The following is a 10,612-nucleotide window of genomic DNA, read 5'->3' as shown; positions in this document are numbered from 1 at the left end:
TTTCATACTAATCCAACTACTTTTAATCATATACTAACTTCTATCAATCCTATTACAAATAATAAAATAATGTAAACATCTTACAAGAAAAAAAAAGTAACTAATAAGACAATATCTTTTAAATATAAATATCAAAGTGAATAATTACTCAAAGTTTAATCTTTTAAAAAAATTGGATGATCTTTATTCCTTACCATATTTTTCCAAAAAAAAAAAAAATTAAAGAATTTAACATAGATTACGCGCCTAAAATATTTTATAGCATTAATTAATTAAAGTTTATTACTAATATATTTTAAAAATAATTAATATTATATAAATCAAATACTGTCCTGTACATGTACTAATGATCCAAGTAAGGCTGTTTGTTAGTCGATAGCATATGAAACATCGTTCCTTTCCGGTTTCCATCTTGGGATGTTGTGGGCAACGGCAGGCATTGGTGTCTAAGCAGTGGCAACTGAGAGCAGAATCTGATCAGCAACACAAGAGTGAAGAGATGATGATTCCACTGCAACCTCTCCAAATCCCACACCCCTGAAACTGAAACTGAAACTGAAACTGAAACTGAAACCCAATCCTCACTCACACATTTCCCAAATCACCAAACAATGGACATCCTCTTCGCCCAGATCCAAGCCGACCTCCGCTCCAACGACGCCCTCCGCCAGTCCGGCGCCCTCCTCCAGGCGCTCCAGCAGTCGGCGGCGGGCCGCGACACCGCCGTGATCGCGAAGACCGCCGTGGAGGAGATCGTGGCGGCCCCCGCCTCCGCCGTCTGCAAGAAGCTGGCCTTCGACCTCATCCGGTCCACGCGGCTGACGCCGGACCTCTGGGAGACGGTCTGCAGCGGCATCCGCAACGACCTCCACTTCCCGGACCCCGACGTGGCCGCGGCCGCCGTCTCCATCCTGGCGGCCATCCCGTCGTACCGCCTGGCCAAGCTCATCGCCGACTGCAACAAGGAGATCTCGGACTGCTTCGACTCCCCCAGCGACAACCTCCGCCTCTCCGCCACCGAAACCCTCGGCTGCGTCCTCGCCCGCGACGACCTCGTCACCCTCTGCGAGAACAACGTCAACCTCCTCGACCGCGTCTCCTCCTGGTGGGCCCGCGTCGCCGCCAACATGCTCGACCGCGCCGACGCCGTCGCCAAGGTCGCCTTCGAGTCCGTCGGCCGCCTCTTCCAGGAGTTCGCCTCCAAGCGCATGAGCAAGCTCGCCGGCGACAAGCTCGTCGACAGCGAAAACTCCCTCGCCATTCGCTCCAACTGGGTCTCCTCCATGGTCGACTTCGTCTGGCTCAAGCGCCGCGCCCTCATGGCCCGCTCCCTCATCCTCCCCGTCGAGAATTTCCGCGCCACCGTCTTCCCCGTCGTCTACGCCGTCAAGGCCGTGGCCTCCGGCGGCGTCGAGGTCCTTCGCAAGCTCTCCAAGGCTTCCCTCGCTGCCCCTGGGAGCGTTGAGGTCGATTCCCACGCTGAGAAGCTCGTGGGGGTGTCCGATGTGGTCACCCACTTGGCGCCCTTCCTTGTTTCGTCGCTTGAACCGGCGCTGATCTATGAGGTTGGGATCAACATGCTGTATCTGGCTGATGTTCCTGGAGGCAAGCCTGAATGGGCTTCGCAATCCATCATTGCCATTTTGACTTTGTGGGATAGGCAGGAATTTTCTTCTGCCAGAGAGAGCATTGTTAGGGCTGTTGTCACCAATCTTCATCTCCTTGATCTTCACATGCAGGTGGGGATGCCGCTAGTGTTCTTAATGCTTGTCCTAATGTTTTAAGTGCTACTTTTTCAGCCTATGAATTGTGAATACCATCAAAATTTTATTAGTTGTAGAAAGTAAAATGAGTTAGAGCCTGTTTGGTTACAAGCTTAGAAGAGGTTTTAGCTTTTAAGAGCTTCTCTATTGGAAAATACTCATTATTTTTAGTAAATAAAAAAAAAAAAAAAAAAAGCTGTCAAAAGCGCTTCTATCTTGTATCCAAATAGGCTAAACTTGTTCCACAAGTTAAAATGAACTTGTGCACCTTAACTTTTAGAGAAGTTAGAAGAGAGAGTTTCTATAGAAGTTTGATTGTTCTTGTGCTTATCCTCGATAGTCTAATGCTTAGGCTAATGTTTCAAGTGGTAGTTTGTTAGAATCAAAATTTCACTAGTCTAAGCCAAATATCTTTCACTGGTCAAGATGAAGCTTTTTAATTTCTAGACTTTAGCTTGATTGTTGTTGTGCGATTGTGCGGTTAAAATGTGTTTGTTCTGTAGTTTGAGTTACTAGATTGTATTAATGTTGAATTGGATGTTTGGGTGGACAAAGTTGCTTGTGCTTGATATAGCAGTGCTTATCATGTATAAATGGCTGCTTGTAGGTATCGCTGTTCAAGAAGTTACTTTTAATGGTGAAAAACCTGAGAGCAGAATCAGATCGAATGTATGCTCTAGCTTGTATATGTAGAACGGCTCTTTGTGTGCATCTATTTGCCAAGGAAAGTGTACGGAGAGGGCAGAAACCTCTTCCTGGAACGGATATAGCTTCCCTTTTTGAGGATGCCAGAGTGAATGATGATCTTAATAGCATCACAAGTAAAAGTTTATTTAGGGAGGAGTTAGTTGCATCGCTGGTGGAAAGTTGTTTTCAGCTGTCTTTGCCATTGCCTGAACAAAAAAACACAGGCATGGAGAGCAGGGTCATTGGAGCTTTGGCATATGGAACTGGTTATGGTGCATTAAACTGGACTGAACCTGCTCTGGAAGTGGTGGAAGTTTGTCGGCCATGTGTTAAATGGGATTGTGATGGCCGCACCTATGCAATTGACTGCTACTTGAAGTTGCTTGTTAGGCTATGTTACATATATGATACTCGGGGTGGTGTAAAAAGAGTCAAAGATGGAGCTTCTCAGGACCAAATTTTGAATGAAACTAGATTGCAAAACTTGCAACGTGAACTTGTGAAGGACTTACATGAGGTACTCAAACTTTAATATCTGAAATTCAGCGAAACTAAAATTTCTTATTCTGAAAATTGTGCGAATTTGGCCTGTACCTTCCAAACTGTGTTTTTTATTATTATTGAAATGTTTTAAGGTTGAGCTTTGAAGGAAAACCCTTCAACTTTACCTCACATGTAATCTACTTCCTATGCTTCCCTTCACAGCTTTTTTACCCTCAATTAAGGCATCCATCATCATGATGCCAATATCAATAATGAAATTTGGTAGTTGATGGGGGTGAATTGTCACTGTCATCTGCCAGTTTCTCTCCTCCATGGTGTACTGAATTATTCTTTTACCTTGTTTGAAGATGTTTTAAAAGTTCTAGGACATTTAACAAGAGCAGGAATTATTTATTATGCAACTATTTTGTGAATTGTGATATAACAAGAGCAGGAATTATCTATTATGCAACTATTTTTGATATAACAAGAATGACTACGTATATGCTTAGATGGTGAAATTTAAAGCAAGATGCCTTTTCAAATTATGAAATATTTATATCTAGCCCCTTGTACATTTGTTCTTTACACCCTATTATTTCATATTTGTTATTATAAACCAATTCCTATATGATTTAGTTTCCTCAAACACTTGAACTTTGTTAGACTTCTTTTTAGATATAATCACAAATAATGGGTTTTTCTCATACACTTGAATGTTGCATGTTAATGTTTGTGAACATAACAGGTCAATACACCAAGAATATTGGCCCGCCTTATCTGGGCTATTGCAGAGCACATAGATATAGAAGGCTTGGATCCACTCCTAGCAGATGACCCAGATGATCCTCTTAATGTCATCATATCAAATATTCACAAGGTTCTTTTCAATGTCGATTCAACTGCAGAAACAACAAATAGAGTTCAAGATGTACAGGCAGTTCTTATATCTGCTCAACGCCTGGGATCACGCCACCCTAGGGCTGGGCAGTTACTTACAAAAGAGCTTGAAGAGTTTAGGAACAATCCTTTGGCTGATTCTGTCAGCAAGCATCAATGCCGATTGATATTGCAAAGAATCAAATATGCTTCAAGTCATCAAGACACTAGGTGCGAATACTGTGCAAATTTATATTCATAACTGTTCGCTGCACATTGTTAATTTAATTTTTCATGTTGTCATTTATCCTTATCTCATTCATTTGTTTCCTTAGTTTTTCTTTCCTCTTGAGTTATCCTTTAACTTAGTTTGTTATGATTGGGAAAAAAAAATATTGCCATAATGGTGTTGGTTTTTGAAAAGCTTTCTGTTAGACTTCCTATTAGAAATGTGTATAATAGGAAGAAAAGGAGGGAGTAAGGGGGAATGTTGATTGGAAGGTTGTATAAAAGTGGAGAGAATCAGTGGAGTATCAGAGAATTTTGGAAATTAGAGGGGCAAGATTTATACTATCTTAAGAGGACAGGTTTCTTGAGTAATCCTGAGAGGCTTATAGTTATACATTTTAGGATTGTAATTTCTCCTTTACATCGGAGGATCCTGTTTATGCAATTAAAGTCTACACTTCCAGATTCTTTTGCCAGGTCTATCACTTGCCAATTTCTTCCGTGTTTAGAATATATTGGTGCTTAATGACCTTTTACAATGTTAACAATGTTCTGTTCATTACGTGATATGTGATTTTTATTGTTATTATCTCCAGATGGGCAGGGGTTACAGCAGCAAGAGGGGATTACCCATTTAGCCACCACAAATTAACTGTTCAGTTTTATGAAGCATCTGCTGCTCAGGATAGAAAGTTGGAAGGATTGGTACACAAGGCTATTCTGGAGTTATGGAGACCTGATCCCAGTGAACTGACCCTTCTGCTCACAAAAGGAGTTGATTCTACTTTACTGAAGGTTCCTCCAACTGCAATTACTTTGACTGGAAGCAGTGATCCCTGTTATGTTGAAGGTTATCATTTAGCTGATTCAAGTGATGGGAGGATCACTCTGCATTTAAAGGTCAAAGCCTCGTCAATTTATTTCTTTCTTACTCAATTATTTAGATTTTGCATGCAATATTTCCAAACATGTAAGTAGGGCATCTGCATATACTATGTTGTGGTGGTCTGGTCATAATGTTTCCCTTTGAAAGATGAGACAGGGGTTGACAGAACTTATCACTTGATGTGAGGAACAGTATATTAATTTTTACTCTAAAATTGTGATGGATCATGATGTTTATTGTTTGAAAGATCCGCATAATGTGGTCCATCTTTATTGGAAGGTGGCATATTTAATCTCATGTCCTATTGTTTCTATAATTACAACTTTGTAATTTTGCAAAAATTAATGTCCTGGGGATGGGTAAGAAAGTTGCATTTCTGTGAATAGTATTCTGATTAAAAGGAGATTACAAATTAAAAGAAAAAGAAATAATTCTAATTATTGTATTTTGGCATGCTATATGGTTTCTTAATAAGATACTGATATTAATTATTAAAATCATAGATTTTATTTAGGTTTTTGGTCTCTCAAATTTTAATTAAGCAATTTTAGTTCCTCAAATTTTCATTCCTAAAATATTGCGGTCGTGTGATTTTGGCCCCTCAATTTTTAATTGAGCAATTTTAGTTTACCATTAAAAATCTAATTATTTTTGTTGATGCGGTGCTAACAAGTGACATGATGTATTGATATTTCTAATTAACTTTATTCTAATATATTTATCTTATCTAATATATGTATATTTTTGTAAAAATATATTGATATATTCTAGTTTATATTTATGAAGTTATTAATTTATCTATAACTATATTATTGATATTAATTTATTAATAATATTATAATACTTTTTTTTACTGCATAATATTATAATAGTAGTAATAAATATAAATATTTATTTATTTACTAATAATCAATATATATCATTTGATGCATGAATGAAAATTATAATATATGTAATTTAAATTTTAGCATTTGTATAAATTTAAAACATTATATATATATATATATATATATATAATATGATTTTAAAGTTACAAGATTTTTAATTAAAGGGTCTAAAATTGTATAATTGTGATACTTGAGGGATTGCAATTACACAATTAAAATTTGAAAGACTAAAATTACATAACTGTGATACATGAGAAATTAGAATTTCTTAATTAAAACATTGGTATCCAAAATCACACAATTGCAATACTTGAAGGATCAAAAATACAATTAAGCCTTTTATCTATTATCTACTAATGAATTTAAAATGCATTGCCAAAATTTCTCTGTAGTGTCATATTTTAAGTTTTAAACACATGGGTAAAGTATATTATTTGTTTTTGACGGGATTTTTCTTTTCAATTAGAATTTCTTAATTAAAACATTGGTATCCAAAATCACACAATTGCAATACTTGAAGGATAAAAAACACAATTAAGCCTTTTATGTATTATCTACTAATGAATTTAAAATGCATTGCCAAAATTTCTCTGTAGTGTCATATTTTAAGTTTTAAACACATGGGTAAAGTATATTATTTGTTTTTGACGTGATCTTTCTTTTCAATTAGTTATGGTCCCTATTCAAGTGATTCTCATATTATAAATGAAAATGTTTCAGGTCTTAAACTTAACTGAGCTTGAATTAAATCGGGTGGATGTACGTGTGGGATTATCAGGTGCATTATATTATATGAATGGTTCTTCTCAAGCAGTGCGGCAATTGCGTAATCTTGTTTCACAGGTTGCTTCTCCTCTGAAGTGCATGTTTCATTCCAATTTGAGATGGCTTTTTTGCAATTGCATCTTCCAGCTGTTCTTCCATCCTTTTGTTTTACTTACATGTCCAAGAGAGTTTACATGACTGTGTCTGTACTTCTGAGTAAGATCAGATCACCGCTTGGATTGTAGACAGGTGTCAAGGAATTCCTGATCAGCTGGGCCTATTTTGACTCTTAAATGAATAAAAGCCTAGCCTGCTTGGTTTGGATCAACCATATGTGCCCTATGGAAATATGGCCTGGCCCAAAGTTTTTTCCTGTCTAAATGGGCTGGCACGGTAGATTTTTGACACCTCTACAATACATTTATTTAGTTAGGTTCACCAGAATAAGTTGGAACCTAGAAGAGGTTACCTGTAGCTGATTCATAATTTAATAAATTGAAATTATTGCTAATTGGAGAAAAAGGCATGACATATGATAAAGTGAAAAAAGACAAAATTAAGTAAAGGATGGCAATGGTGTTGATGGAAGTTTTTTACAGAAAGGATTTGAGTGGTCTGTATGTTTTGAATTTAATCACTGAGAGCAAGCACCTTCATTGCACCCTGAAAATGTTGCCTGCCTAACATAAAAATTTGTTAGGATGGGAACGGTGTATTCTTTTGTTTTCATTTGTCTGTTTGGGGTTCTATTGAAGGCAGGAAGAGGTGATAATCATAAATAACATGACACACAATAAGGAAAAACAAGAACCAATATCTATTGAAAATGACGCTCATCGCAATAGTAGTTTTTTAGTACCTTTTCTTTTTGGAGGACTTCTACCTTCTCTTTTCTCCCCTCTATCTCATAATTGTAGTTCTTGTAAAAAAAAGTTCATGTTTTCCCCTGATGAGCATAGTTTTGCAATGCTCACCGTGAATGTTATTTAGATATTTCCACTTACATATATCAATATTTATTGTGTCTTTTGTTTTATCTTCCGCTGTTGGCAACCTTGGTGTTAACTGATAATCTGAAGTTTGGAACTTTGGACTTTATGATAATTGTGCTGGATTGCATTAAGTTTTATGCTTATTATTTGTTTTTACAGTTATTGACGAGTTTTGCATTGTCTCTTCAGTCAGCAGTTCTTTAAGTTTCTTCTGTTTACAATAGATTCTGGATCTATGTTCCTGATAATGTTCCTTTCTCAGGATCCAGTGTTGTGCAGTGTGACGGTTGGTGTTTCCCACTTTGAAAGATGTGCCCTTTGGGTTCAAGTATTGTATTATCCATTCTATGGTAGTGGTGCCGTTGGAGACTATGAAGGTGACTATGCTGAAGAGGATCCTCAAATTATGAGACAGAAGAGAAGCCTAAGGCCTGAATTAGGTGAACCTGTGATTTTGAGATGTCAGCCTTATAAAATTCCATTGACTGAGCTTCTTTTGCCACACCAAATATCGCCTGTTGAGTTTTTCCGACTGTGGCCCAGTTTGCCTGCCATTATAGAATATACTGGCACATATACATATGAAGGAAGTGGCTTTAAGGCTACTGCAGCCCAGCAGTATGGTGCATCTCCTTTCTTAAGTGGACTGAAATCCTTGTCTTCCAAGCCATTCCACAAAGTTTGTTCACATATTATCCGCACAGTGGCAGGGTTTGAGGTGTGTATCTGTTATCTTTTTTATTTGTATGAAATAGTTGAAGGATGTTATTATGTTAATGTGTTCCATTCCTTGAATCACTTCGTTTTTCTTTAGGTCTTGGGGTGTTGCTGTTCAAACTCTTTCCCTTGTATGCTTTTGCTTGAATTTTCAACTTTGACAGCAGCAGTAAATTTGTACCTAAATCAAGAGAAACTTAGCCAGTGTAAAATAGAAAAAAAAAAAAAAAAAAAAAAAAAAAAAAACAAACAAACAAACAATGGTTACAGTAGGGTTATATGCATTTTAGGTTCTAAGCAGTGCATAGAACGAATTTTCTAACTCTTCCCTTTTTCCTCCTCCCCTTGCCGGAATAGATGTGTTATGCTGCTAAAACCTGGCATGGTGGCTTCTTGGGAATGATGATTTTTGGTGCTAGTGAAGTGAGTAGAAATGTGGACTTGGGCGATGAGACAACAACCATGTTGTGCAAGTTCGTTGTTCGAGCATCCGATGCATCTATTACTAAGGAGATAGGATCAGATCTTCAGGGCTGGTTGGATGACCTTACTGAAGGTGGTGTAGAGTATATGCCTGAAGATGAAGTGAAAGTAGCCGCAGCCGAGAGGCTTCGTATATCGATGGAAAGGATAGCCCTGTTAAAGGCAGCCCAGCCACGACCGAAGACTCCGAAATCTGAAGATGAAGAGGAAGAGGAGGAGGATGACAGAACTAAAGAAAAGAAAGATGGTGAAGAAGATGATAAAAAGAAGGGCCCTTCAACTCTATCGAAATTAACTGCTGAGGAGGCTGAACATCAGGCTCTTCAAGCAGCAGTGCTACAGGAGTGGCATATGATCTGCAAGGATAGAACTACTGAAGTTAATTAACTATTCTCCTTTGCGTTTTGGTTTTCATTTTTTTTTCTGGGCTTTACGAGAAATGTACGATTATATTCTTTGTAATCTTTTTCTATTTTACATATATCAATTAGGTAGAAGCCAAAATTCACCCGAGGAACGTTTGAGTGTATTCTTTGTATTCCCTTTCCCATATTTTCAGGAAAGTGCTTTGTAAATGTACCGCGCGGCTATTGATATGCTATTTTATGCTTTTGAGCATTTGTTGGAATTGGAAATGTTGGTCATTTTTTCTTGAGGTTTAAATGTACTAATTTTGGGTTCAGATTCATTTCTTATGTTCCAAATTCTTCTTTTTTCTTCTGGCCTATCTATGTCATAGTAAGTTCTGAATCTTTTCTATGTGGTTCACTCGCTAAAATTACACTTGCGGTTTTCATTAGTGGCTAAACGTGAATATGTGGCGGTGATTTGGAGAATGGGGCTTTATGTTGGACCATTACATTGCTATGCAGAAACTAGTCTACAAGTGAAAAGGGTTGATTAATTATATGTTTGGATAATTTTTTTCAGAACCACTTCTAAGAGGGAAAAATAAGAAGAAAAAGTGAAATCAATTTTTCTATAAATTAAAATAAGTTTATATATAAACTCATTTGTAAAAGTTTTTTCATATAGTTTCTTATAATAGTTACAAGATAGTTTTAATTAATAAAGAACTTGGTTTCATTTTTTTCTTATGTTTTTCTCTCACAAGTACTTAAGGAGAAGTTAATCTAGACAGGATTTGAAGTTTGAAAACATACTATTTCTGACTCCTTATACCCCGAAAATTGCAAAAATATGCCGGTAGGAAATCACAAAACGAATTTGTTTCTTAGCAAAGGCACCAAAAGATGTGCAGTATTATGTCTTGTTCATTCTTTGCCCATTTTAGTATATATGGGCAGGATTTTACTTCTTGCACTGTACTATTTGCTTCCTGCACCCCTTTTAAAATATGATTTATTCACCTATACACTGTCAGTATAAATTTTTTTATACTGACAACTAATCATATCTTTTAATACTGCTATGTCATTTGCTTATTTAATTAAATAAAAATAAAAAAATAATTTAAAAGATATAATTGGTTGTCGGTATAAAAATTTTACACTGACAGTGTATGGATGATTAACTTTTAAAATATTAAAGTTTCAAAAATATCTCAAATTTGTTATCTTCCTTTTCCGTTTGTCACCTCTAAAACCTGGAATGTGAAAAATGTTTTTGCAACATCTTATCCGAAATGTTAAATGTGTTTCGAAATTCTTATTTTAAAATATTAAAAATGTGATCTAGAGCACTTAATCTGAAATACGAAAATATGTTTCAAAATACTTAATTTGAAAAGTTAAAAATGACTTTCCAAAAAAAGAAAAATATCAAAACAAATATGTTAACTTTCACGAACACTTATACTTTGTTTGGGAGAAGGGAAGAAAT

The 10,612-nt window shown here is 36.7% G+C and overlaps 1 protein-coding gene across 1 annotated transcript; it reads left to right on the top strand.

Annotated features, from left to right (window-relative positions):
• The first annotated feature begins 340 nt into the window (after positions 1-340).
• TPLATE (ARM repeat superfamily protein) lies at positions 341-9,398 on the top strand. The gene is made up of 7 exons (XM_020383741.3): positions 341-1,739; positions 2,371-2,967; positions 3,682-4,043; positions 4,637-4,940; positions 6,534-6,656; positions 7,833-8,288; positions 8,645-9,398. Exons 1-7 carry the CDS (start codon positions 612-614, stop codon positions 9,155-9,157), a joined length of 3,483 nt encoding a protein of 1,160 aa, XP_020239330.2. The 5' UTR covers positions 341-611; the 3' UTR covers positions 9,158-9,398.
• Positions 9,399-10,612: the final 1,214 nt, after the last annotated feature.

The sequence above is a fragment of the Cajanus cajan genome, chromosome 4 (assembly GCF_000230855.2).
Source record: "Cajanus cajan strain Asha chromosome 4, NIPB_CcT2T_4, whole genome shotgun sequence".
NCBI classification, from domain to species: Eukaryota; Viridiplantae; Streptophyta; class Magnoliopsida; order Fabales; family Fabaceae; genus Cajanus; species Cajanus cajan.
Note: the sequence above shows the minus strand (reverse complement) of the source record. Positions and strands in the feature narration are given on the sequence as shown.